Source organism: Mobula hypostoma, chromosome X1 (genome assembly GCF_963921235.1).
Source record: "Mobula hypostoma chromosome X1, sMobHyp1.1, whole genome shotgun sequence".
Lineage (NCBI taxonomy): Eukaryota > Metazoa > Chordata > Chondrichthyes > Myliobatiformes > Myliobatidae > Mobula > Mobula hypostoma.
Window position 1 is genome coordinate 58,156,344 of NC_086128.1, and position 23,423 is coordinate 58,179,766.

Consider the following 23,423-nt stretch of genomic DNA (forward strand, 5'->3'; position numbering starts at 1 on the left):
CAGAACCAATCCCCCGCAGATACAAAGGGCCAATTCTATGTGTGATTATATTTGAATGTATGGTTTGAGTACTATAAAATGGATTTGAATTATGCAGCAATAAGTTTCCATTTTCCCTTCCTTTCCAGAATGAAAATGTTCACCGGTCTGTGAAGCCACAGATTTTATCTGTGTTTGGGGATATTGCCCTTGCTATTGCAGGAGAATTTAAGAAGTATCTAGATATTGTCCTGGACACCCTTCAGCAGGCTTCCCAGGCCCAGGTAGACAAAGTGAGTACCATAAAAACATTGTAAAGTCATCTGATTCTGGTTTTTGAAAATAATTTCATCCCACACACAAATTAGTAGGAAATCTTAACAAGATCATCTTAAAACTTAAGTAGGATAAAAATTTAGAACACGTATTCTGCATATACTGTTAACTGTACAATTTTTGCATCTAACTTTTTAAATGGGATTTTAATTAATCTTGTGCCTTTGTTCATTAGTTTGTATTTAGAGATACAGTGCCAGATCAGGCCCTTTTGGCCCAATGGGCCCATGCCATCCAATTATGCCCAAGTGACCTGCTAACCAGTATGTCTTTGGGATGTTTAAGGAATCAAAGCACCCAGATAAAACCCACAAGGTGACGGGGAGAATGTACAAATTCCTCACAGACTGTCAGGAATTGAACCCAGTTTTGGATGAAGGAATTGTTGGCTTTATGGCCATGTTTGTGAGCAATGTGAAGATTGGTGGAGGGGCAGGTAGCGTTCAGGAAATGGGGTGTCAGCAGAAGGATGGACAGGTTGGGGGAATGGGCAAAGAAGTGGCAGATGGATAGTCATGTACTTCGGTAGATGGAATAAAGGCATGGACTATTTTGTAAATGGGGAGAATTATGTAAGTAAGGATGCAATGCTGATGCTTTATAAGGCATTAGTCAAACTGTGCTTGGAATATTGTGAGCAGTTTCACGTCCCTTGTCTAAGAAAAGATGCTAGAGGATCCAGAGGAGGTTCATGAGAATTATTCCAGGAATGAAAGGGTTAACATATGAGGAGTGTATGATGGCTCTGGCCCTTTACTCACTGGAATTTAGAAGAATGGGGTGGGGGGGCCATTGAAACCAATCAAATATTGAAAGGTCTGGAGACAGGCTACTACCAGAAGGCACATCTTCAACTTGGGGGGGGGGGGTGAAGGGGAATCCATTTAGAACAGATGAAAAGGGATTTCTTTTGCTAGAGGGTGTGCTAGACAGCTGTGCAGTTCAAGGCATTGGGTATATTCAGGGTTGAGGTTGAAGGAGTCAACCCAATTCTCCTAGGCCTTGTAGTTTGCTGGTGCTGTAATAGTGTTACACTAACCTCTGCACTGCGATGTTACTATGTGAAGGAATGATTGCATTAAAATATTGAGCACTGTACCTTTTGCAGGCTCTCTGGTTGAGTGTTAAAATTCTAATTCATTTTTTTAGACAGATTATGATATGGTGGATTACCTGAATGAACTAAGAGAAGGTTGTCTGGAGGCGTATACTGGCATTATTCAGGGCCTGAAGGGTGACCAAGAGAATGTACATCGTAAGTTTAATTGTATAATATGATAACATCTGTAATTAAATTCAAAATTTGTTCACTTTAAAATAGACAAGTTTTCTTTCTTGTAGCTGACGTCATGTTGGTACAACCAAGAGTAGAATTCATTCTTTCCTTTATTGATCACATTGCACAAGATGAAGATCATACTGATGGAGTTGTAGCTTGTGCTGCCGGACTGATAGGGTAAGTGTGCTTTGGGGTAAGGATATGAATGTATGATTTTAAAAAACAGCCAACTAGTAATTGTTCAGATTTACTGCTTGATGTAGATAAATAGGAAGTATGTTTTCCAGATATGTTTACACAAACTTTTAAAATTTGTACTTCGGGGCTTATTCCTTTTAATATGATCTGTCTGTCGTAAAGATAGTTATACAGCACAAACAGGCTCTTTGGCCCAATTGGTTCATGTGGAGCAAGATGCCCCATCCAATGAATTCATTTTAGCCCATAACCTCCTCAATGAGGGGTTCCCAGCCTGGGATCTGTGGCATTTTTTTTAATATAAAGTTGGGAACCCCTATTCTAAACCTTTCCAACCCATGTACCTGTGCAACAGTCTTTTAACTTGTTATTTGTATCAACTTCAACCACTTTTCTGGTAGCTGATTCCACAGATAGCAATCTATGTGTATATATTTTTTTTAAAAATCACTTCGAGTTCTTAAATCTTATACCTATGCCTTCTGGAGATGGGGGTGGGGGTGTGGTGGCTAGGATAGAGAGACCAAGTGCATTCACCCAATCTGTGCCCTTGATTTTATACACCCCTTATAAGATTGTAGCAATTTTCTGGAGAGGGTCAAAACATGTCTAGAGACGATAACTGCTTCAGGTAGTTTCCATTTTCTGTAACACTGGTGATTTATACATTAATTTCTATGCATTTTAGAGATTTATGTACAGCATTTGGGAAGGATGTACTGAAACTAGTTGAAGCAAGGCCAATGATTCATGAACTTTTGACTGAAGGAAGACGATCAAAAACAAACAAAACTAAAACTTTAGCCACATGGGCTACTAAAGAGCTTCGAAAACTGAAAAATCAAGCTTGGTAAGCTTCTGTTGTATTGAAGAATGTTGAGCATCTCTAACCAGTTGAAATAGGTCTGATTAAAATGTAGAGCTTTTCTCAGTTTATTCAGTGTTCTTATAATCCACTGTAAATTATGGTAAATAATACTACTCCGAGACATTGAGTGGTGACTAGAAATGTGTTAAATACAAGCACTGCTAAGAAGTTCCACAACATACATTGTCTTGTTTCAGAGATCTGAAGACATGATACCTGTTTACTTGGTATAGACTATTCAGTTTTATACTTCAATATGTTGAATCCAAGACTGGTTAATCTGAGCAGGATAGGGTGTTTCCATAAATTGGGCTTCAACAGATACAAAATCTTTGAGGCATGTGTTTATTTTTTCACCTCAGCCATCCATTTTCGGTGGCTGGACCTCTGCCGTTCCATCAGAGCTTTTGTACATAACACTTATAGTTCCCAATTGAATCATTTTCTTGATCACTAAGTGATAGGAAGTTGCAACTTTTGAAAAATTTGCTACACCTCGTGAAATAATTACTCATAATAAGTCAAAAGTTAAATCATTATAGTTGGTTTGCTTCCAAAATGGGTAGTATATAAATTTCCAGTATCCATTTTAAATCCAATCTGAAGTCAGGTGTAAGTTATGCCGTGTCCTGCAGCCATCGGGCTCTGAACTGGCCCTGTGGCCGTGTCCTGCAGCCATCGGGCTCTGAACTGGCCCTGTGGCCGTGTCCTGCAGCCATCGGGCTCTGAACTGGCCCTGTGGCCGTGTCACAGATGAGAAGAGCAAGATAAACCCAAGAGTGTAGCTCTCAAGAGGATAGAAGCACTTTCATTTCTCATGGGCTCATTGTGGCAGGTTTCAATTGTGAGGAAATCCGGGATTGTTGATAAAATGAAGAAGTCATTATGGAGTTAGGAAAAGTTTTAATTAGAAATTTAAGTTTATTGGAAAGGGGAAAGTCTGAAGAATGGAAGGAAGATGCCCATTGGCATTGGAACACCCAGAGTAATGTAACAGGAAAAGTTGCTCAGCAATGGAGAGCCTTTCTTTCAGAGTGGGGGGTGGGGGAGAGAATAATTGTAGCTGTCTGACCACAGTAGTAGTTTGGAGGTGGTTAAGACTGGTTAGATCATTTTAATCTGAATTGGGTTGCTAGACTATTAAATAAACTATTATAAGTGTGATGTGCAGGGAAAAAACTGATGGATTATGGTGGCATTACAATCAGTGGAAAGTATTCCATTCGGGGTTCTGGTTTGAATGGTCAGGGCAAGTGATGTGTGTATATAAGCAAATATATGGATGCTCTGGGAGGAGGGTGGGTTGAAGGTGCATGTAAAATGGAAAGGACTTTTGGGATCTTAGTTTACACTTGGATCAGTTGAGCAACAGTTGCAGTGTTCCCTAACTTGGCTGGAAACTGCTATCCAATGGAGGGGTGGGTGGAGAGTGAGGATTCACCAAGGTTCTTGGAATCAATTATTGCTTCACTTTAAATTAGTCACTTTCAAAATTGAGTTGGGTGGTTTGACAGCTATTAATAGATTTTAATGACTTCATGTTGCAGATTTGTGACAACATTGGGATAAGGAAAACACCTGAGACCCCACTGGAATTCTCAAATCTTTGGAACAGAAGTGAGGAGTGTGCAAGGATGTTGAATGTTTGAGAATGTGCGAGTGAGTGAGTGAGGTTTGCATCACACCACCTGATCCAGCAGTATCCAGGATTGAACGCCGCAACAAAGGCCAACGTAACCTGCAACAAGAACGAGAAGTCCCCTTCTGTCAAACAGCGGGAGTGTTTTCAGAAAATAAATTCCAAAAGGATTATGAGCATTTCTGCTGGGAGGAAAATCCAATCCTCAGCCTGGCTGATGTAATCGTACTACATGGAAATTGGTGCATGAGTTATGAGGTTGAGGTTCTTGGTCAGGGATGAGTGTGTGAGTGAAAAGGCATACACTTTCTCTACTTCAGATTCATTACAATTTAATTAAAATGGTTAGCATTTGCATTAAAGAGTTCAATCTACTGAAGCAGCACAATGAATTGAATGAGAGTTACTCTCGGGAAACACTGATGAATGCTCAGAGCTTCCTTGTGCGAAGCTTTCAGCTAGACTTCAGCCTAGTTTAAGGAGATGGTATCCCCTTTTTAAGTAGCTTGCATTGGCTATATTTTAAACCCTTAAATCAGATTCAAGCAACATGCCATTTAAACTATTCCAACTATTTTTGAAAATATCCAATATAGTTTCTCTAAAATACAACAGATTTTGTATAGACCTTTAGAAAAGGTGGCCTATTTTTAGCAGTGTTACTGCCATTTGCTTTGGGAAAAAAATAGATGCATTGTGTTCTATGAGGAGGCTGGGATAGATAATAAATGGTGTGTTTAGGTGTTCTTTTTCCAAGATTCAGTGCATGTAGGCTAACAAAGGGATTGTGGTCATGCAAATTTGGTGGGCTGGGGACAGATAATTTGACATGGCCCTATTTTTTAAAAAATTAATTGGTGTGGTGATGGTGATTATAAACCCTCTTGTCTTTCTACAACCCCATCACCACCATATTTGCCGACCCGATTTTTTTTAAATTGATGGCTATTTGGCCGCAGATAGGCTGAGGGCTTGTCGCTTTATCTTCATACATGAAGGATACTATCTCTTTAAAAGGAAAAAAAAGCCTTTCTTTCCCTTGTGTAAAGCGAACTAAAACTGTGAAAAGTGTAAATGATGCAGAGGGATTTGAAAAGGTTAAAGATATCAAAATGAAAATGCATTATGCCCTAATCTGCCGGATAGCACTTTGGAATCCCTTCCCCTCAATTTTCAATTTGTACTGTAGCAGCTGAAACAACAAGAGTGCCAAAGATTTATTAATTGTATTCAGGTCATGCTTTGGATTTCTAAAGAGCTTGGAGGAAAAACAAATCAAATTTCATATTGAAAGTGGGCATGTCAAATGCCATTCAAACTGCTTGGTAAACTATCTTATATTTGATTAGGAACGTAAAACAAGTTTTATTTATGTCTCACTGCATTTGGTATCAGACATTAACTAAACAGGGCACACTTGTAAACAAAGTGGCATATTTTTCCAACCAAGTCTGAATTTAAAAAAGTGTCAAAACATTCCCCAGCACAACTTGTACTTAATGTTTTACATTATGTAATCGCTGAAATAAGTACTTGTTCCACACAATATAATCCAACTGAAACAGGGTATTGGATATGTGCCTTAGTGTCAGAGGTTAATGCAATTTGGTGGAGTTAATCGTACCACTTCAGTGTAGGCTGAGAAGAGAGGCACCATGTATTTACACTGGCAAAAGGGTGTTTTATCCAGTTAATAATTGAATACTGGGAAAGAGCTGGGCCTTTTCATGCCTTTATTTTGTACTTTGGAGATCGTACTGATGGGGAATTCTGATCATTCCTCAGTGCTACCTGTTGCTGTCCTGTGGGCTTTCAGCTGTAGAAAACAGGATAATAAAGTACACTGAGAAATAGAAAATATGTGTCTGTCTTAATGTGATGTTTTTGCTCTGGTCAAAGTATTGCATTAAAGAGCAATAACTTTCCATAAGACATGGAACAGATCAGCCCTTTGAATCTTCTCCACCATTCCATCATGGTTGGTTTAATATCCTTCAACCCCATTCTCCTGCCTTCTCCCTGTAACCTTTGATGCCCTTTCTAATCCAGATCAGGTCTCTGGTCATGATATTTCATATCATTGGACCAAGATTTTTGAAGCCAAGAGAGTGGAACTGCCCTTGTGCAATGGCTTTTTCCACTATAAAACTGCTCCTTGTGTTAACCCTTTCTGAGATTCTTGTGAACCTGCTCGGGACCCTCTCCAATGGCAGCATGTCAATACAAAATGTACTAATAAGCAGTAAATAACACTGAGCATGTGAGCTGTAAAGTCCTTGAAAGTGGGCCCACAGGCTGTGAAATCAGTTTAGTGTTGTAAATGAAGTTCCTGTTCCTCTCTAATGGCAACAGTGATAAAAGAGCATATCGTGGTTGGTGAGTGAGGATGTTGCCTGGTCCTGGTAGATTTCAGAGTAACATTGGGTATGAGGTATAGAATTTTAGACATGGCATGGTGTGAGCTGCCAGTATAGGATTCTGTAATCTTAATTGAAGAAATTTAATGTGGGTGATGTGCCTTGCAAAATGGCCACTGGGCATATGAGCCACAGGTGAGAACTGAGTGGTGGGGACCAAAGGTAACAGCTGCCCAGGACATGCCAAGCACCTTCATGAGAGGTGCTACCCATCCCTGGACACCCCATACACTTAATATATAAAAAAATAAATCCACACCAAAAAAGGTTCAGATACAAAGGAGAACTTGCATCAGGATCACAGGCATATAGGTACAGATATATTATGCAAGAGTGAAGAGAGGAAAAAAATACAAGGCACTAATGCAAATAAAAGGTCTATGGTAGTGCAGTAGACGATATTGAAATAAGATTGGACTTGTGCTGAAAATCATAAATACAAGAGATACTGGAAATCAAAAGCAACAGACACAAATGCTGGAAGAACTCAGAAGTTCAAGCAGCCTCTGGAAATAAACAGCTGACATTTCAAGCTGAGGCCCTTCATCAGGAGTTGTGCTGGTTAGTTCAAGAACCTGATGGTTGTAGGAAAGTAGCTTTTCCTCAGTCTGGTGCTGTGGAACTTCATGCTGCTGTACTTCCTGGTTGTTAGTAGATTAAGATTTGGATTTATTTATCACATGCACTGTACATCAAAATGGATAGTGAAATGCATCATTTGTACTGACAACCAACTTAACCTGGGTGTGCTGAGTGCAGCCCACAAGTGTCGCCACACATTCTAGCGCCAACAAAGCATGCCCACAGTGCTTGGCAAAACAATGCAGAATACAAGCATCAAACAGCAAAGTAAGTCCCTTTCCTCTCTCCCACAATATTGACGTTGCACTCAACAGGAGCAGCAATAACTTGCACTCAATGTCAGTAAGACCGAAGAACTGATTATGAATTTCAGAAAAGGTGAGGTGAGGGCACACACCTATCTTCATTCAGATATCAGAAGTGGAAGGGGTAGAGTAAGCAGTTTCAAGTTGCTGGGTGTCAACATCTCTGAAGATCTATCCTGGGCCCAACATATCGATGCAGTTACAAAGAAGGCATAGCAGTGGCTATATTTCGTTAGGAGTTTGAGGAGAATTGGTGGTGTGTCACAAAAGGCACTTGCAAATTTCTGTAGAGAGTATTCTAACTGGCTGTACCACTGGTATGGGGTGGGGTGCATTGCACACAATCAAAATAAGCTGCTGAAAGTTGTGAACTCAGCTCCATCATGAGTACTAGCCTCCCCAGCATCCTGGACATCCTCAAGGAGCAATGGCTCAGAAAGGCAGCATCCATCATTAAGAACCCCATCACCCAGAACATGCCTTCTCATTGCTACCATCAGGGAGGAGGTACAGGAGCTTGAAGGCACACACTCAACGATTCAGGGACAGCTTGAAATCCAGTTTCTGGACATTGAACCCATGAACACTACCTCACGACTTTTATTTACTCTTTTTGTACTATTCATTTAATTTAACTTTTTAATATATACTGTACTTTAGTTATTATGTTTCATAATGTACTGCTGAATCATGACATATGTCAGAGATATTAGACCTAATTCTGATTCTGACATTGTGCAGACTGGGAATGAGATATCAATTGGAGTGACTGATGATATTGATATCCATGCACACAGCCTCAACCTGCCTCATTCCTCAATTGCTGGAGTTACAACATTCACAGAAGCTTCCTTCACTGATAGTTATCTCTGTTTAGACCATAAGATATAGGAGCAGAATTAGGCTGTCTGGCCCATCGAGTCTGCTCCGCCATTTCATCACGGCTGATCCACTTTCCCTCTCAGCCCCAACCTCCTACTTTCTCCCCATATCCCTTCATTTCCTGACTAATCAACCTCTATTTAAATATACCCAATGACTTGGCCTCCACAGCTGGCTGTGGGAACAAATTCCAAAGATTCACCACTCTGGCTAAAGAATTCCTCCCCATCTTCTTCTAAAAGGACATTCTAAGAGCACGGAGGAACATCTGGAGAAACTTCTGAAATGCCTTCGCTGCTGCTGCTACTATGTGATCCAGAATCTCTGGAGGAGAAGGCCCCAAGTCCTTGGCTTTGCTTGTTGCTCGGCGGCTGGGGTGGGGTCGAAGCGCTCGGCGGCCGGGGTGGGGTCGAAGCACTCGGCAGAGATGGTGCTCAGTGCTCGGTGTCAGAGGCTTGAAGTTTTCGCACGGACTATGGTCGGGTGCTTTCAATGCATCGGCAGTTGTCGGCGCCTGGAGGTTTATGGCAGGGAGAGTTTCTCCTTTTTGCCGCCTGCTATCGGGACTATCAAGAGTCGATCGGAATTTTGAGACTTGTTTTTTACCGTGCCCATGGTCCGCTCTTTATCAAATTATGGTATTCCTTTGTACTGCTGTAACTGTATGTTATAATTATGTGGTCTTTGTCAGTGTTAGTCTTTAGTTTGTCCTGTTTTTTTTTGTGATATCACTCTGGAGGAACATTGTATCATTTCTTAATGATGCATTTCTAAATGACAATAAACGAGGACTGAGTGTCCTCATAATCTAATCTAATCTAATCCTGTTCTCTTTTAATTCTGTTAGTAGTCTTCTTGGGTGCCTCGAATTGGATTTCCAGATTGCCCTAAGATTCCTGGACGACAGAAATAATTTTTTCAATCTTTTCATTAGCCTTCACCAGGCTATCAATCTTAGTATTCATATCTTCCATTAAAGAGAGCATTCTTTCTGAAGTAAGGACTTCCGCTGATTGCTCTGCTGGGTCGGTTTCAGCAATGGTTTTTCCAGCTTTTTTTCTGATCCCTGCTATCGTAAATAAATCATAAAACCAAAGTAATAAATCTTCAAACTTTAAACAGATCTAGCAGTATGAAGTAGGTAATAAAAGTTAGAAGCAGCACCACACGCGTCTTACTCCATGGACTGCCAACGGAAGACTCTATTATCTGTGATGAACCCCTAGGTTTATCTTGGCCGTGGACTGTCATTTTTAAGAGAGAGTGCCTGAGTGACGTCAGCCTTCCTTGGCTCCTGTTTGATGCTTACTAAGAGAGAGAGACGAGCGGAGCTATGGGACTCTGCAGCTTGTTTTGATTTAAGCAGGGACACTCACTCACACACAGTCAGTCGCAGTTGGAGTCAGACAATGGATGGAAGCCAGTGACTAAGGGGTCACTGGTTGGAACTTCTGAGTGCCCACAAGGGTGGGCTGAGCATCGACCCAGCACATCGATAAGTGGCTGTCACGTTGTGTGATTGGGGCAACCTTGTGGAATCTACCTATGTGTTAACCCTCGCCTAGGTGGTAGTTCCCTCTGAAGACAGTACCCCTGTAATAAGCTACTATTGGTGATAATTTGTGGATTTGGAATGACAACAGGTAAAACCTATGGCGATTGTTATCCTGTTTACCACTATGGAACCTGTGGAATACAACATAAAGGCCTTCTCTCGACATTCGGCTTGGATTACAAATATCTCTCACATCCTTTAATCCGTGGATGAACTGAACTTTCATACTTTACCATCTCAAGATTTTAAGCCTGGTGCCCCCAGCTCAATAGTTTGGGAGTTACATTTACACATACAGTATGTATACTCATAACACTGTTAACTTTTGGTTATTCTTGTTTAAGTTGTTATATTAAGTAGCTACTAATAAAGATAGTGGTTTTAACATCAAAACCAGACTCCAGGTGTGGTCTATTGCTGCTGGTTTATTTAAACCATTACAGGTACGTAACATATCCCTCTCAACCTCATTCTCCTGCCTTCTCCCTGTAAACTTTGACACGCAGATTAATCAAGAGCCTATTAACCTCCATTTTAAATATACCCAATGTTACTAGACTCCCCAACTATAGGAAGCATCCTCTTCACAACATTCTAGGCCCTTCAACATTCGATAGGTTTCAATGAGATCCCCCCTCATTCTGCGGAACTCCAGCAAGTACAGGGCCCAGAGTCATCAAACAGTCCTCCCTTTGAACCCTCTCCAGTATCAGCACATCCTTTCTCAGATAACTGGCCCAAAACTGCTCACAATACTCCAAGTCGGGGGAACATGACATTTGACATGGACACAAGAAGTACTGCAAAAGCTGGAAATCTAGAACAATACACACAATGTGCTGGAGGAGCTCAGCAGGTCAGGCAGCATCTATGGATGGGAATAAACAGTCGACGTTTTGGGCCGAGACCCTTCATCAGGACTGGAAAGGAAGGTGGAAGGAGTGAGAGTAAGAAGGTCAAGATGGTAGGTGATTGGTGAAACTAGGAGAGAGGGAGGGGTGAAGTAAAGTTGATTGGTGAAAGAAATAAAAGGCTGGAGAAGGGGGAAATCTGATAAGAGAGGGTAGAAGACCATGGAAGAAAGGGAAGGGGAGGAGCACCAGAGGGAGGTGTTGGCCTGGTGAGGAGATAAGGTGAGAGAGGGAATAGGGAATGATGAATGGGGTGGGGCATTACTGGAATTTTGAGAAAATGATATTCATGACATCAGGTTGGAGGCTACCCAGACAGAATATAAGATGTTGCTTCTCTGTCTTGAGTGTGGCCTCATTGTAGCAGTAGAGGAGGCCATGGACTGACATGTTGGAATGGGAATGGGAATGGGAAGTAGAATTGAAGGTGCTAGGTCGCGTTTTACTGATATACAGGAGGCCACACCAGAAGCATCAGATACAGTAGATGATGCCAACGGACTCCTGGTGAAGTGTCGCCTCACCTGGAAGGACTGTTCGGGGCCCTGAATGGTGGTGAGGGAGGAGGTGCAGGGGCAGGTGAAGCACTTGTTCTGCTTGCAAGGATCAGTGCCAGGAAGGAGGTCAGTGTGGAGGGACGGATGGACAATGGAGTGGCACAGAGAGTGATCCCTGCGGAAAGCAGGAATTGGGAGTGGGGAGGGAAAGATGTCTTTGATGGTGGGATCCAGTTGGAGATGGCTGAAGTTACGGAGAATTATACGCTGGATGCAGAGGCTGGTGGGGTGGTAGGCGAGGACAAGAAGAACTCTATCCCTTGTGGGGCTGCGGGAGGATGGGGCAAAGGCAGATGTGTGCAAAATGGAAAAGATGCAGGTGAGGCGAGTGTTGATGGTAGAGGAAGGGAAGCCCCTTTCTTTGAAGAAGGGGGGTATCTCAGTTGCTTTAGAATTAAAAGCCTCTTTAGGCTCTGCCTGTATGTAGGTAGGAGAAGGACAGCCAAGATTGCAGCAAAAGTAATTCAAAAGAAGCATATTTAAGAGGAAATCTGGAACAATTTTCTGCAGCCTGCAGAAAGTTGCCAATGATCACTTGTTTGAAGAAAACCCTGCCCAATCATCACCAGCATATAACCTGTAGCAGCAGAGGTCCCAACACACTAGACCACTGTTACACTACGATAAAGAATGCCTATCCTTCCCGAGACTGCATTTTGGTAAAACAGATTGCTTGGCTGTCCTCCCTCTACCTGCATACAGGTCAAGCCCAAAAGCAAAGCTTCAGAGTTCAGGACAACTAAGAGGTGGCCGTGGGAGGCAGAGGAACGACTACAGGATTGCTTTGAATCAATGGACTGGGCTGTGTTCAAGCACTCATCTAGATATCCGAATGAATACACCAGGGTTGTAATGCAGACGTGTGTCCCCACGAAATCATTCAGAGTCTTCCCAAATCAGAAGCCCTGGAGAACCATGAGATCTAAAATCTGCTGAGGGCCAGATCAGAGGCATTCAAGTCTGGAGACCAAGGAAGCTGCAAGAAGTGTAGGTATGATCCCTGGAAAGTTATCTCACAGGTGAAGTGAAGATTCTGGACCAAACTTGAATCAACAAGGGATGCTCGACCGCTGTGGCAGGGCTTGAAAGCTGTAAACCTCCTACAAAGTTAAATCAAGCAACATGAGGGTCAGCAGGGCTTCACTTCCTGATGAGCTCAACGCCTTCTATGCCCGCTTTAACTGTCAGAACGTGGAGGAGCCATCGTGAACCCCCACATCTCCTGATGATCTTTTGGTCTCAGTGTCTGAAGCTGATGTGTGGGCTGCTGTCAGGAGGCTGAATCCAAGGAAAGTATCCTGACCGGAGGGAGTACTTGGTCGTGCACTAAATACCTGTGATGGCCAACTGGCTGGTGTGTTCACTGAGATCTTTAACCCCTCACTTCGGCAGAGTGCAGTACCCATCTACTTCAAGCAGGCTTCAATTATACTAGTGTCTAAGAAGAGTGTGGTGACCTGCCTGAATGACTATTGATCACCCAGTGGCACCCCTACATCCACAGTGATGAAGTGTTATGAGAGGTTGGTGTTGAAGCCTATCAGCTCCTGCCTAAGAGGTGACTTGGATCCACTCCAATTTGCCTACTGGAACAACAGGTCTACAGCAGAAGCCATCTTACTGGCTCTTTAGTCAACCCTGGAACATCTGGACAGCAAAGATGCGTATAGCAGGATGCTCTTTATTGACTACAGCTCAGCATTTAATACCACCATCCCCTCAAACCTAATCACAAGCTCCAAGACCTTGGTCTCAATAATTCCTTGTGCAATTGGATCCTGGATTTCCTCGCTTGTAGTTCCCAGTCAGTTCGGATTGGCAACATCTCCTCCACGATCTCCATCAGCACAGGAATATTGCAGGGATGTGTGTTTAGCCCCCTGCTCTACTCGCTTTACACCTATGACCGTGTGGCTAAGCACAGCTCCAACACCATATACGTTTGCTGACAACACCACTGTTGTGGGCTGTATCAAAGGGGGTGATGGATCAGCAAACAGGAGGGAGATTGAAAACTTGGCTGAGTGGTGTCATAACAACAACCTCTCACTCAATGTCAATAAGACCAAGGAACCAAGGAGAGGGAGACCGGAGGTCCATGAGCCAGTAATCATCGGAGGGTCGGAGGTGGAGAGGGTCAGTAACTTTCAATTCCTGGCTGTCACTATCTCAGAGGACCTGTCCTGGCCTAGCACATAAATGTAATTATGAAGAAAGCACAACAACACCTCAAGCAACACACATAGAAGTTGCTGGTGAACGCAGCAGGCCAGGCAGCATCTTTAGGAAGAGGTACAGTCGACGTTTCAGGCCGAGACCCTACGTCAGGACTAACTGAAGGAAGAGTAACAACACCTCTACTTCCTTAGGAGTCTGTGGAGACTTAGCATGATATCAAAAGCTTTGACAAACTTCTATAGATGAGTAGTGGAAAGTATATTGACTGGCTGCATCACGGCCTTTGAGCAGAAAATCCTACAAACGGTACTGGATTTGGCCCAGTACATCACGGGTAAAGCCCTCCCAACCATTGAACACATCTACATGAAACGCTGTCATAGTAAAGCAGCCTCCATCAGAAATCCTCACCACCCAGGTCATGCTCTTTTCTCACTGCTGCCATTGGGTAGAAGGTATAAGAGCCTCAGGATTCACATCACCAGGTTCAGGAACAGTTACTATCAACCATCAAGCTTTTGAAGGAAAGTGGATAACTACACTCATTTGCCCATCCAATGAAAAGTTCCCACAAGTAATCATCTCATTTTGACTCTTTATCTCATGTTCTTGATATTTATTGCTATTTATTTATATTTACATTTGCAGTTTGTTGTCTTCTGCACTCTACTTCATCTTGCATGCTGAGTATGCCCACAAGGAAATGAATCTCAGGGTTGTATGTGGTGACATATATGTACTTTGATAATAAAACTTACCTTGAACTTTATACTCTCCACCACACACCTATAGAAGTTTGTCGAAGTTTCAGATGTCATTCCAAATCATTGCAATCCTCTACAGAGTAGAGGTGATGCCATACTTTTCTAGTAATTGCACTTACATGCAGGGCCACTGAAGTGATAACACTGAGGAATTTATTGTTACCAATTTATCAATACTCCACAAGGTTCCTCTCTGCATGATCTCCAATTGCCCACGCTACCTCCCTTATTTTTTTCCATGTTCTACCTTCCTCTCCTATCAGATTCCATCACTGCAGGTTCCTCCGAGGTTCAATTCAAGATTCAAGATTGTTTAACGTCATTTCTGGTACACCAGTGTAAAGGAGAACAACATAATTGTTACTCTGGATCTGATGCAGCACTAAGTAAAACACAACAAGATAAATAACACAATAATAAACAAAAACTCAATAAATGTAAATGCATAACATAGATTATATACACAGATTGATTATATGTCCATACAGTGATGCTGGGCACAGGAGTGTCTGTACGTTAGGTGACTGACAGGAAATGATAAGGTAGTGGTGGATGGGGATGTTGATGGGAGAATAGCCAGGTCGAGGTGTTGACCAGCCTTACTGCTTGGGGAAAATAACTGTCTTTGAGTCTGGTTGTCCTGGTGTGGGAGTGGGAAAAACAGTCCATGAGCAGGGTGGGTGAGATCCTTCATGATGTTACTGACCCTTTTTCAAGCACCTTTCTGTATACTCCCAACCACCCTGGTGATGGGGTGGAGTTACGTCTCTACCAAAGGAGGTGTAAGGCACTCCTTCCCTCTGCTAGCCTGCAGGTCACCCTTGGGCAAGGTGTAGCACCTGCTGAGCACCTCACCCCCGATCAGGGTGACGCGAAGCCATGGGAGCCATCACAAGTCCTGGTTATGGGACCACTGATACCGATACATTGGTCCTGCCGAAGGATCTCTGCCTGAAACGCCGGCTGTTTTTTTTTTCCATAGCCTGTTGAGTTCCTCCAGCATTGTGTGTGTGTTGCATCTGCAGATGTTCTGGCGTTTGATGGTCAGAGAAAGACCATGATCGCCCACGTCAGATTATCAATGGCAGGGCCTATTCCCACCCTTCCCCAGCCAGCTCTTGCCCTACCCTGATGAAGGGTAACATTTACCTTACCCTTTTGCACTAATTTCAGTAATTTTATGTCTTGCACTGCCGCAAACCCGCACATTTTACTGTCTGAGTAGGTGATAATAAAATTGACTCCCAGATCCGCCGATAGTGTTTTTTTAAAAATCCGTTCCTTTAAGAGGCCTAACAGACCTCCCCTTTAACGTGACGTAAGGATGACGTTTCAAAGAGATCAGCCAATGGCAGGAGGAGTTTGTGGCGGTTTTGCAGTTTGAACGGACGGCCGGCCGGCCGGGCGAGCGAGCGAGCGATCGATCGGTGGGGGAAATGTTGGTCGCGGTGAGAAGGTGAGTGCGACCGCGGACAACCTGGGGTCCGGGCGCTGGACCCTGACGGCTTCTGGTTCCAGTCTTACCGGTTCGGTGAACCGCTCCTCCTAAGTCAGGGCTGTAACCCTCCCGATCCTCTCCGGTACTGGAGTGTTGTCCCTCCCTCCGCGGTTCCAGGGGGCCTGCTCCAACCCACAGCTTGCCCGTGGACCTTCCCCACCAGATCCGGGCTCCTACCAGCTCCCCACCCCACTTGATCCAGGCGGCTACCACCACCTGGAGTCTCCTCCCGTCCGGTCCAGAAGGGTCCTGCTCTCCTCCCCGCTGTCTTCCCCCACCAGGCCCGGGCGCCTGCGCCACCCAGAACCGATCCAGGGGTCGCCGTGGCCTGCTCTCCCCACAATCCCATCCCGTCACGTCCTATTTAACTACTTGTTCCCCCATATCCCGCGGGTCAGCCTCCTTCAACCTCTCCCTACTTCCTCCTCACCGGGTACCTACTGCCAGAGTAGCCTGTGGAAGTAATTAAAGTTTAAAATAAATTTATTGTCAAAATATACACGTCACCATGTACAATCCTGATATTCATTTTCTTGTGGGCATACTCAACAAATCATTGCTATAACAGAATCAATGAAAGACCGCGCCAACTAGGGCGTTCAACCAGAGTGCAGAAGACAACAAACTGTGCAAATGCAAATATAAATAAATAGCAATAAATAACGAGAACGTGAGATGAAGAGTTCTTGAAACTGAGTCCATTAGTTGAGGAAATATTTCAATGATGGGGCAAGTGAAGTTATCTCCTTTGGTTCAAGAGTCTGATGATTGAAGGGTAATAACTGTTCCTGTAGGTGATGAATGCTGCTTTCCTACAAGTGTTTCATGTAGATCTGCTCAACGGTGAGATGGCGTCTTATAGGATTTTCTGTGCAAGGGCATTGGTGTTTTCTTACCAGACTATGATGCAGCCAGTCAATATACTCTCCACTACACATCTATAGAAGTTTGTCAAAGTTTTAGATGTCACACCAAATGTCTGCAAACTCCTAAATAGAGACACTTTGTAATTACACTTGCGTGCTGGGCCTGGAACAGATCCTCTGAAATAATAACACAGAGGAATTTAAAGTTGCTGACCCTCTCCACCTTTGATCGTCTAATGAAGACTGGCTCAGGGACCTCTTGTTTCCTCCTCCTGAAGTCAATAATCAGTTCTTCGGTCTTGCTGAAATTGAGTGAGAGGTTGTTGTTATGATGCCTCTCAGCCAGATTTTCAATCTCCCACCTGTAAACTGACTCATCCCCACCCTTGCTTTGGCATTTTGTGGATTGTGCACACAGTGGCCACAGTACTTTAGTGAGAAAGGGAATAGAAGATGTTATGAAAAGGCGAGTGCAAACTGCACCTTTCATCTACAGGTAACAAGTGACCACCCTGAGTTCCTGCTGTGTGCCTCGGGGAACATTGTAAACAATTTTTAAAGAAGTCAGAATCATTTTTAGCTCAGAAGTGATGAGCACAGCACAAAAAAAGACCCTCGCCTCTTTGTAGCCTTCTAAAGCAGAGTACAGCCTGAGAAATGCTTTCAGAAAGTCTTTACTCTTGTAATGTGGGGCAACAGTGATGAAATGGGCAGCACGCTTTCACAAACAGCCGTGAAATACTGACATTGGTGTAATTCAGATTTAGAGATACAGTACGAGCTACTCAATTACACCCATGTAATCAATTTACTAACCTGTATGTCTTTGGAATGTAGGAGGAGAGGCCCACGCGGTCACGGGGAGATTGTACAAAGTCCAGAAAGCGGCAGGAATTGAATTGGGCTTGCTGGTGCTGCAATACTGTTGCGCTAACCAGTACGCTACAGTTTTGCCCCGAGGGGGATACGGCAGCTAATGATGTCCTTTGTGCCAGAGCAGGGGTTCCCAACCTTTTTTGTGCCATGGACCCCAGATTGGGAAGCCTTGTGCTAGAGAGTAAAGACATTGGCTTGTTTTTATTTCAGATTCGGGTTTATCATCGCTGATATACGTCATGAGCTTTGTTTTGTGGCAGCAGTGTGTACACTGCAATACATAAAATATCTCCAAGTTACAAAGACCATAAGACACAGGAGCAGAATTAGACCATTCAACCCGTCGAGTCTGCTCCACCACTCCATCATGGCTGATACCAGATCCTACTCTACTCCATACAGATAGGTATAAAAAATAGACAAACTGTGCAAAATAGTGTAGTGTTCACAGACTGTTCAGAAACTGGATGACAGAGCGGAAAGAAGCTGTCCCTAAAATGTTGACTGTGTGGGAATGGGACCCACTCTTGGGGTTTCACGACTGGCCGATATTCGATATGCCAAGGATGCGGCCTAAGAGCTTGGCTCGCCTTTGGGGGTCTGAGATCTCATGGCTCCGGAGACGGGCGGACTGAAGGTCAGTGTCTCTGCAGGAATCTGCTGTGTTGTGGGAAATGGAAGATCAACAGCAGCGAGCTGGCTGTGTGCCCAGACACCCAAGCTCTTTGGGCACAGAGCTCGGAAAAAGCGACACAACAGTCTTTTAACATCGTAAATCAATGAGTTGTTTATGTCTCCCCTCTTGCTGTGAAACGGAGACCCTTATTAGGGAGGGAGAGAAGGTGTGGTATGTCAGATTACCAGGTGAATGAGTAGTCTTTGGGGTACTGTAAGTCTGTGTCTTTGCTGTTGCTTTGCTGCATGCCTGAGTGCTCGGTGGGGGGTGCCGATGCTTTTTTTTTACTGGCGGGGAGGGGGGATCTTTGCTTGCTGCCGCTTACGCTGGGGGGGTCTTTGGGGTTCTAACATTTAACTGTTGTTCATTCTTTGGGGCACTCCTCTGTTTTTGTGGATGTTTGCGAAGAAAAAGTATTTCAGGATGTATATTGTATACATTTCTCTGACATGAAATGTACATTTGCTGAGCCTGCAGATGCTCCTGTACCTCCCTGCTGATAGTCGTCCTATCCTGGGTCCTCAATGATGGATGCCTTTTTTTTTTTTTTTGAAGCATCACCTTTTGAAGATGCCCTGGATGCTGGAGAGGCTAGTCCTCATGATGGAGCTGACTGAGTTTACGACCTTTTCCGATTCTGTACAGCGGAGAATCCATACCAGGCGGTGATGCAGCCATGGTACATCTGTCGAATGCTGGTTGTTTTGTGGCACAGGTATAAAACAGTTTTAGAACATTATAGCACAGTGCAGGACCTTTGGCCTACGAAGTTCCAAGAACAGAAATCTTCAGCTTAACGCCTCATTGGAAAGAAAGCACCTCCAGTGAAATAATTACAGGGATTTCAGCTGCAACTCATTGAAGTGAACCTTAAACACACAACCTTCTCATTCCTATCTTTATGTATTTGGACATAACATTATAAACTATCCCAAGTCATTTCACGGTCAGAGAGGAATGATCAGACAGCCATGCGAGATATTAACGCTGCAACAGACGGTCCCAAGCCTGGCTGCAAAAGGAGGAGGATTGGGCATGGGGCCAGCAAACCCATCCCGTAAAACACCCAGAGCTACAGAAACACCAACAGAAGTTCCAAATACCTCATCCCTGGGAGAGGAGGGACTTGTGCCTCGAGGGCATATGAAATCATGGTGAATGCCGCAAGTCTGTGAAAGTCACAGGACTGATCATCCTTCTGTCATCCAGGAAGGAAAAGAAGGTGGTGCTACACTTTACCCAAGGGTGATCTGCAGGCTAGCGGAGGGAAGGAGAGCCTGACACCTCCCATGTGAGGTATTATAGTCAAGGGTGGGTTTTGCAGAAATGCTTAAAGGAAAGAGCAAGAGGCTAAGGGAATAAATTCAGAGCTTTAAGTAGAGAAAAGGAAAAGGAGATATAAATCTTTTTAAAGTGTCTACATTATCTCAAACTCTTTTTCAAGTTGAAACAGAACTAGAATGTTGACTTCTGTTCAAAATCCGCAGAAAATATGAACCAGAGGTTTGAAAAATAAAGCCACTGAAAATGCTCAGGACAGGCAGTATTGGTGGAAGGAGGAAGAAGGTACTTTTCATTAGAGTTAGTGAAAATTTAATGAGTGGTGGGGAGAGCAAAGGGAAAGTTCTGTGCATTGCATCATAGAAGAACATAAACACCAGAAAATCTGCAGATGTTGAAACTCCAGAGCAACACACACAAAATACTGGAGGAGCTCAGCAAGTCGGGCCGCATCGATGGAGATGAATAAACAGTCAGCCTGAATTATTCAAGAATATAAAGACAGTATTTCAAGATATATGGCAATTTTTTTTGTATGTGCACTTTGTTCAAGTTCATTGACATCTGGCTGTATACACAGTACTGCCGCAATAAACAAATTTCATGATATACTTGTATGTGAGTGATGATGAACCTGATTCTGATATAGATACTGTAAATAGATATATGGTTTATTGATCCCAAAGGAAATTACACTAACTCTATTGTGGACTAAGAATGGGAAGGGGGCAAGGAGAGGGGAGGGAGTGGGAAACACCAGAGAGACATTCTGTAATGATCAATAAACCAATTGTTTGGATTCAAATGACCTTGCCTGGTGTTTCAGGGCTGGATGTGTCTGCACCCGCCCCTGGCACTCCTCACCCACCTGCCCAACACCCCTCCACCCTTGCCATTCCCAACATCCTTGGTCCCGCCAGATTTGGCATAGTACTGTATATACACCAAATGAAGCAACATTCCACCTGACCACGGAGCACCCACAAAACATGTATCTCACACAGCACCTAAAGCAAAATAATACCATAAACAAGTTAATAAAATATAATTCAAAATGCATGTGGTGCGCAGCACTGGTAAACAGCTCGCTGACTGAGTGATGAGACCTCGGTGGTGACAGGGTATTCATTAGTCTCACAGCCCGAGGGAAGAAGCTGTTCCCCAGTCTTGCAGTCCCACTCCTGATGCTCCTGTACCACCTCCTTGATGGTATTGGATGCTTCTACACCTTCTTGAAAGAGATTGTTGGATGGGTGGTAGGGATCATTAACAATACTTTTGGGCCCTTCATCTACAATGCTCCCAATAAATGCAACAAGTTGGGGTGGGGGGAGATACTGGTTTTTACTATTCTTTGTAGGGTCTTGTGGTCTGATACCTTGCAGTTTCTGTACCACACGATGCTGCCAATCGATGGTGCTCCTGCAGAAAGTTGTTAGAATGGGTCTGGGGAGCCTTGTACACCTTAATCTCTTCACATGGATGGGAGTTTACCATCTTTGTGTGTAGCTTTTCACTGGATCTGTTGAGTTTCTTTGTATTTACTGTGAATACCCAAAAGAAAATGAAACTTGGGTAGTATATGGTGACATATATGTACTTTGAAAATAAGTTTACTTTGATAATTTTACTTTGAACTGTTGATAGTTTAAAAGAATATTAGAAGATGGTCTAAAAGAAGTATACTTAAATGAGTTTAGAAAGTAAAAACTGTCTTCACTAAAAGATGAGATATGGTTTCTCAAACTTCACTGGAAGATTGTAGAAAGTGCACATTGTGTCTAAGCTCGAGCTCTACCCCAAGGGTGGAGATGAGGAAGAAGTTCTTTGGTCTGTGGAATTCATTGCCACAGATTACTGTGTCAAGTTGTGGATATTTAAAGCAGATGCTGATAGATTCTTCATTAGTCAGGGTGTCAGTGCTCCAGGGTGGGGGTGGGGAGGCAGGAGAATGGGGCTGAGAGGGAAAATAAATCTGCCATGATCGAGAGGTGGATATCCTAATTCTGTTCTTGTGTCTTAATCCAGTACACAGTTTGAATGGATGTGTAGCAAGTTCCAGATGATGGCTGAACTGTCTATCCTGTGGCTTGGGAAGATTGAGAAATGACTTATAAATAAGAATCTTAGAATCTGTATTGTACACCATGTTTCTTTCCAAAGTTGTGTTGTCTTTGACGAGCCCCATTGACTGATAAATGGTGCTAACTTCTTAACATTTCAGGCTGCTTAAAGAGGTAGAAGCTGCAAAGAATCTTTCCAAAGAAGAAGAATATGTAACAGAAGAAGGGCCCACTGTAGTTCAGCATGTAGTTGTGAGTTTTGCCTTAACTATTCAGTCATTCATTCATTCATTATGTGCCATGTCGTATGATGTAGGCGATCACGGTCTTTCCACGACCTTGATTGTTCTTGGCAAATTTTTCTTTAGAAGTGGTTTGCTATCGTCTTCTGGGCAGTGTCTTTACAATATGGGTGACCCCAGCCATTACCAATACTCTTCAGAGATTGTCTGCCTGGCGTCAGTGGTCACATAACCAGGACTTGTGATATACACCGGCTGCTCAAACGACCATCCACTACCTGTTCCCACAGCTTCACGTCACTCTGATCGATTGGGGGGTGGAGGAGCTAAGCAGGTACTACACCTTGCCCAAGGGTGACCTGCAGGCTAGTGGAGGGAAGGAGCGTTTCACACCTCCTTTGGTAGAGACACATCTATTGTACACATGGCAAATAAATCTATTCTTTATTTTTCTTTATATTTAAGAGCTTTCCTGGATTGTGTGTCCACAGTATTCCATCTTGCACTGAGTGAAAACATGTTCCATTGTCCACCAGCATGAGGAATGGTGACCTGGGCAAGGTGTTGTCCTGCTGCCTTCTTGGCTGTGCCGAACCATTTTCTGCCTAGTCCCACCGACCTGCACACGGACCATATCCCTCCATACACCTCCCATCCATGTATCTGTCCAATTTATTCTTAAATGTTAAAAAAGAACCCGCATTTACCACCTCGTCTGGCAGCTCATTCCATACTCCCACCACTCTCTGTGTGAAGAAGCCCCCTCCCCAATGTTCCCTTTAAACTTTTCCCCCCTCACCCTTAACCCATGTCCTCTGGTTTTTTTCTCCCCTTGCCTCAGTGGAAAAAGCCTGCTTGCATTCACTCTATCTATACCCATCATAATTTTATATACCTCTATCAAATCTCCCCTCATTCTTCTACACTCCAGGGAATAAAGTCCTAACCTATTCAACCTTTCTCTGTAACTGAGTTTCTCAAGTCCCGGCAACATCCTTGTAAACCTTCTCTGCACTCTTTCAACCTTATTTATATCCTTCCTGTAATTTGGTGACCAAAACTGAACACAATACTCCAGATTCGGCCTCACCAATGCCTTATACAACCTCATCATAACATTCCAGCTCTTATACTCAATACTTCGAGTATTCGAATAAAGGCCAATGTACCAAAAGCTCTCTTTACGACCCTATCTACCTGTGACGACACTTTTAGGGAATTTTGTATCTGTATTCCCAGATCCCTCTGTTCCACTGCACTCCTCAGTGCCTTACCATTAACCCTGTATGTTCTACGTTGGTTTGTCCTTCCAACGTGCAATACCTCATACTTGTCAGTATTAAACTCCATCTGCCATTTTTCAGCCCATTTTTCCAGCTGGTCCAAGTCCCTCTGCAGGCTCTGAAAACCTTCCTCACTGTCTACTACACCTCCAATCTTTGTATCATCAGGAAACTTGCTGATCCAATTT

The 23,423-nt window shown here is 43.5% G+C and overlaps 2 protein-coding genes across 2 annotated transcripts in view; both read left to right on the forward strand.

Annotated features, from left to right (window-relative positions):
- Positions 1-6,152, forward strand: part of LOC134340145 (importin subunit beta-1) — a 36,029-nt gene extending 29,877 nt beyond the window's left edge. The window contains exons 18-22 of the mRNA XM_063037041.1: positions 129-272; positions 1,465-1,570; positions 1,657-1,771; positions 2,481-2,642; positions 4,208-6,152. Coding sequence (XP_062893111.1) covers positions 129-272; positions 1,465-1,570; positions 1,657-1,771; positions 2,481-2,642; position 4,208 — 528 coding nt within the window. The 3' untranslated portion in view covers positions 4,209-6,152. The remainder of the gene's footprint in view (positions 1-128; positions 273-1,464; positions 1,571-1,656; positions 1,772-2,480; positions 2,643-4,207) is intronic.
- Positions 6,153-10,812: 4,660 nt separating this feature from the next.
- Positions 10,813-23,423, forward strand: part of si:dkey-225f5.4 (uncharacterized) — a 64,342-nt gene continuing 51,731 nt past the window's right edge. Inside the window, exons 1-3 of the mRNA XM_063037183.1 lie at positions 10,813-10,837; positions 15,789-15,906; positions 21,872-21,962. Of these exons, the coding sequence (XP_062893253.1) occupies positions 10,813-10,837; positions 15,789-15,906; positions 21,872-21,962 (234 nt within the window). The remainder of the gene's footprint in view (positions 10,838-15,788; positions 15,907-21,871; positions 21,963-23,423) is intronic.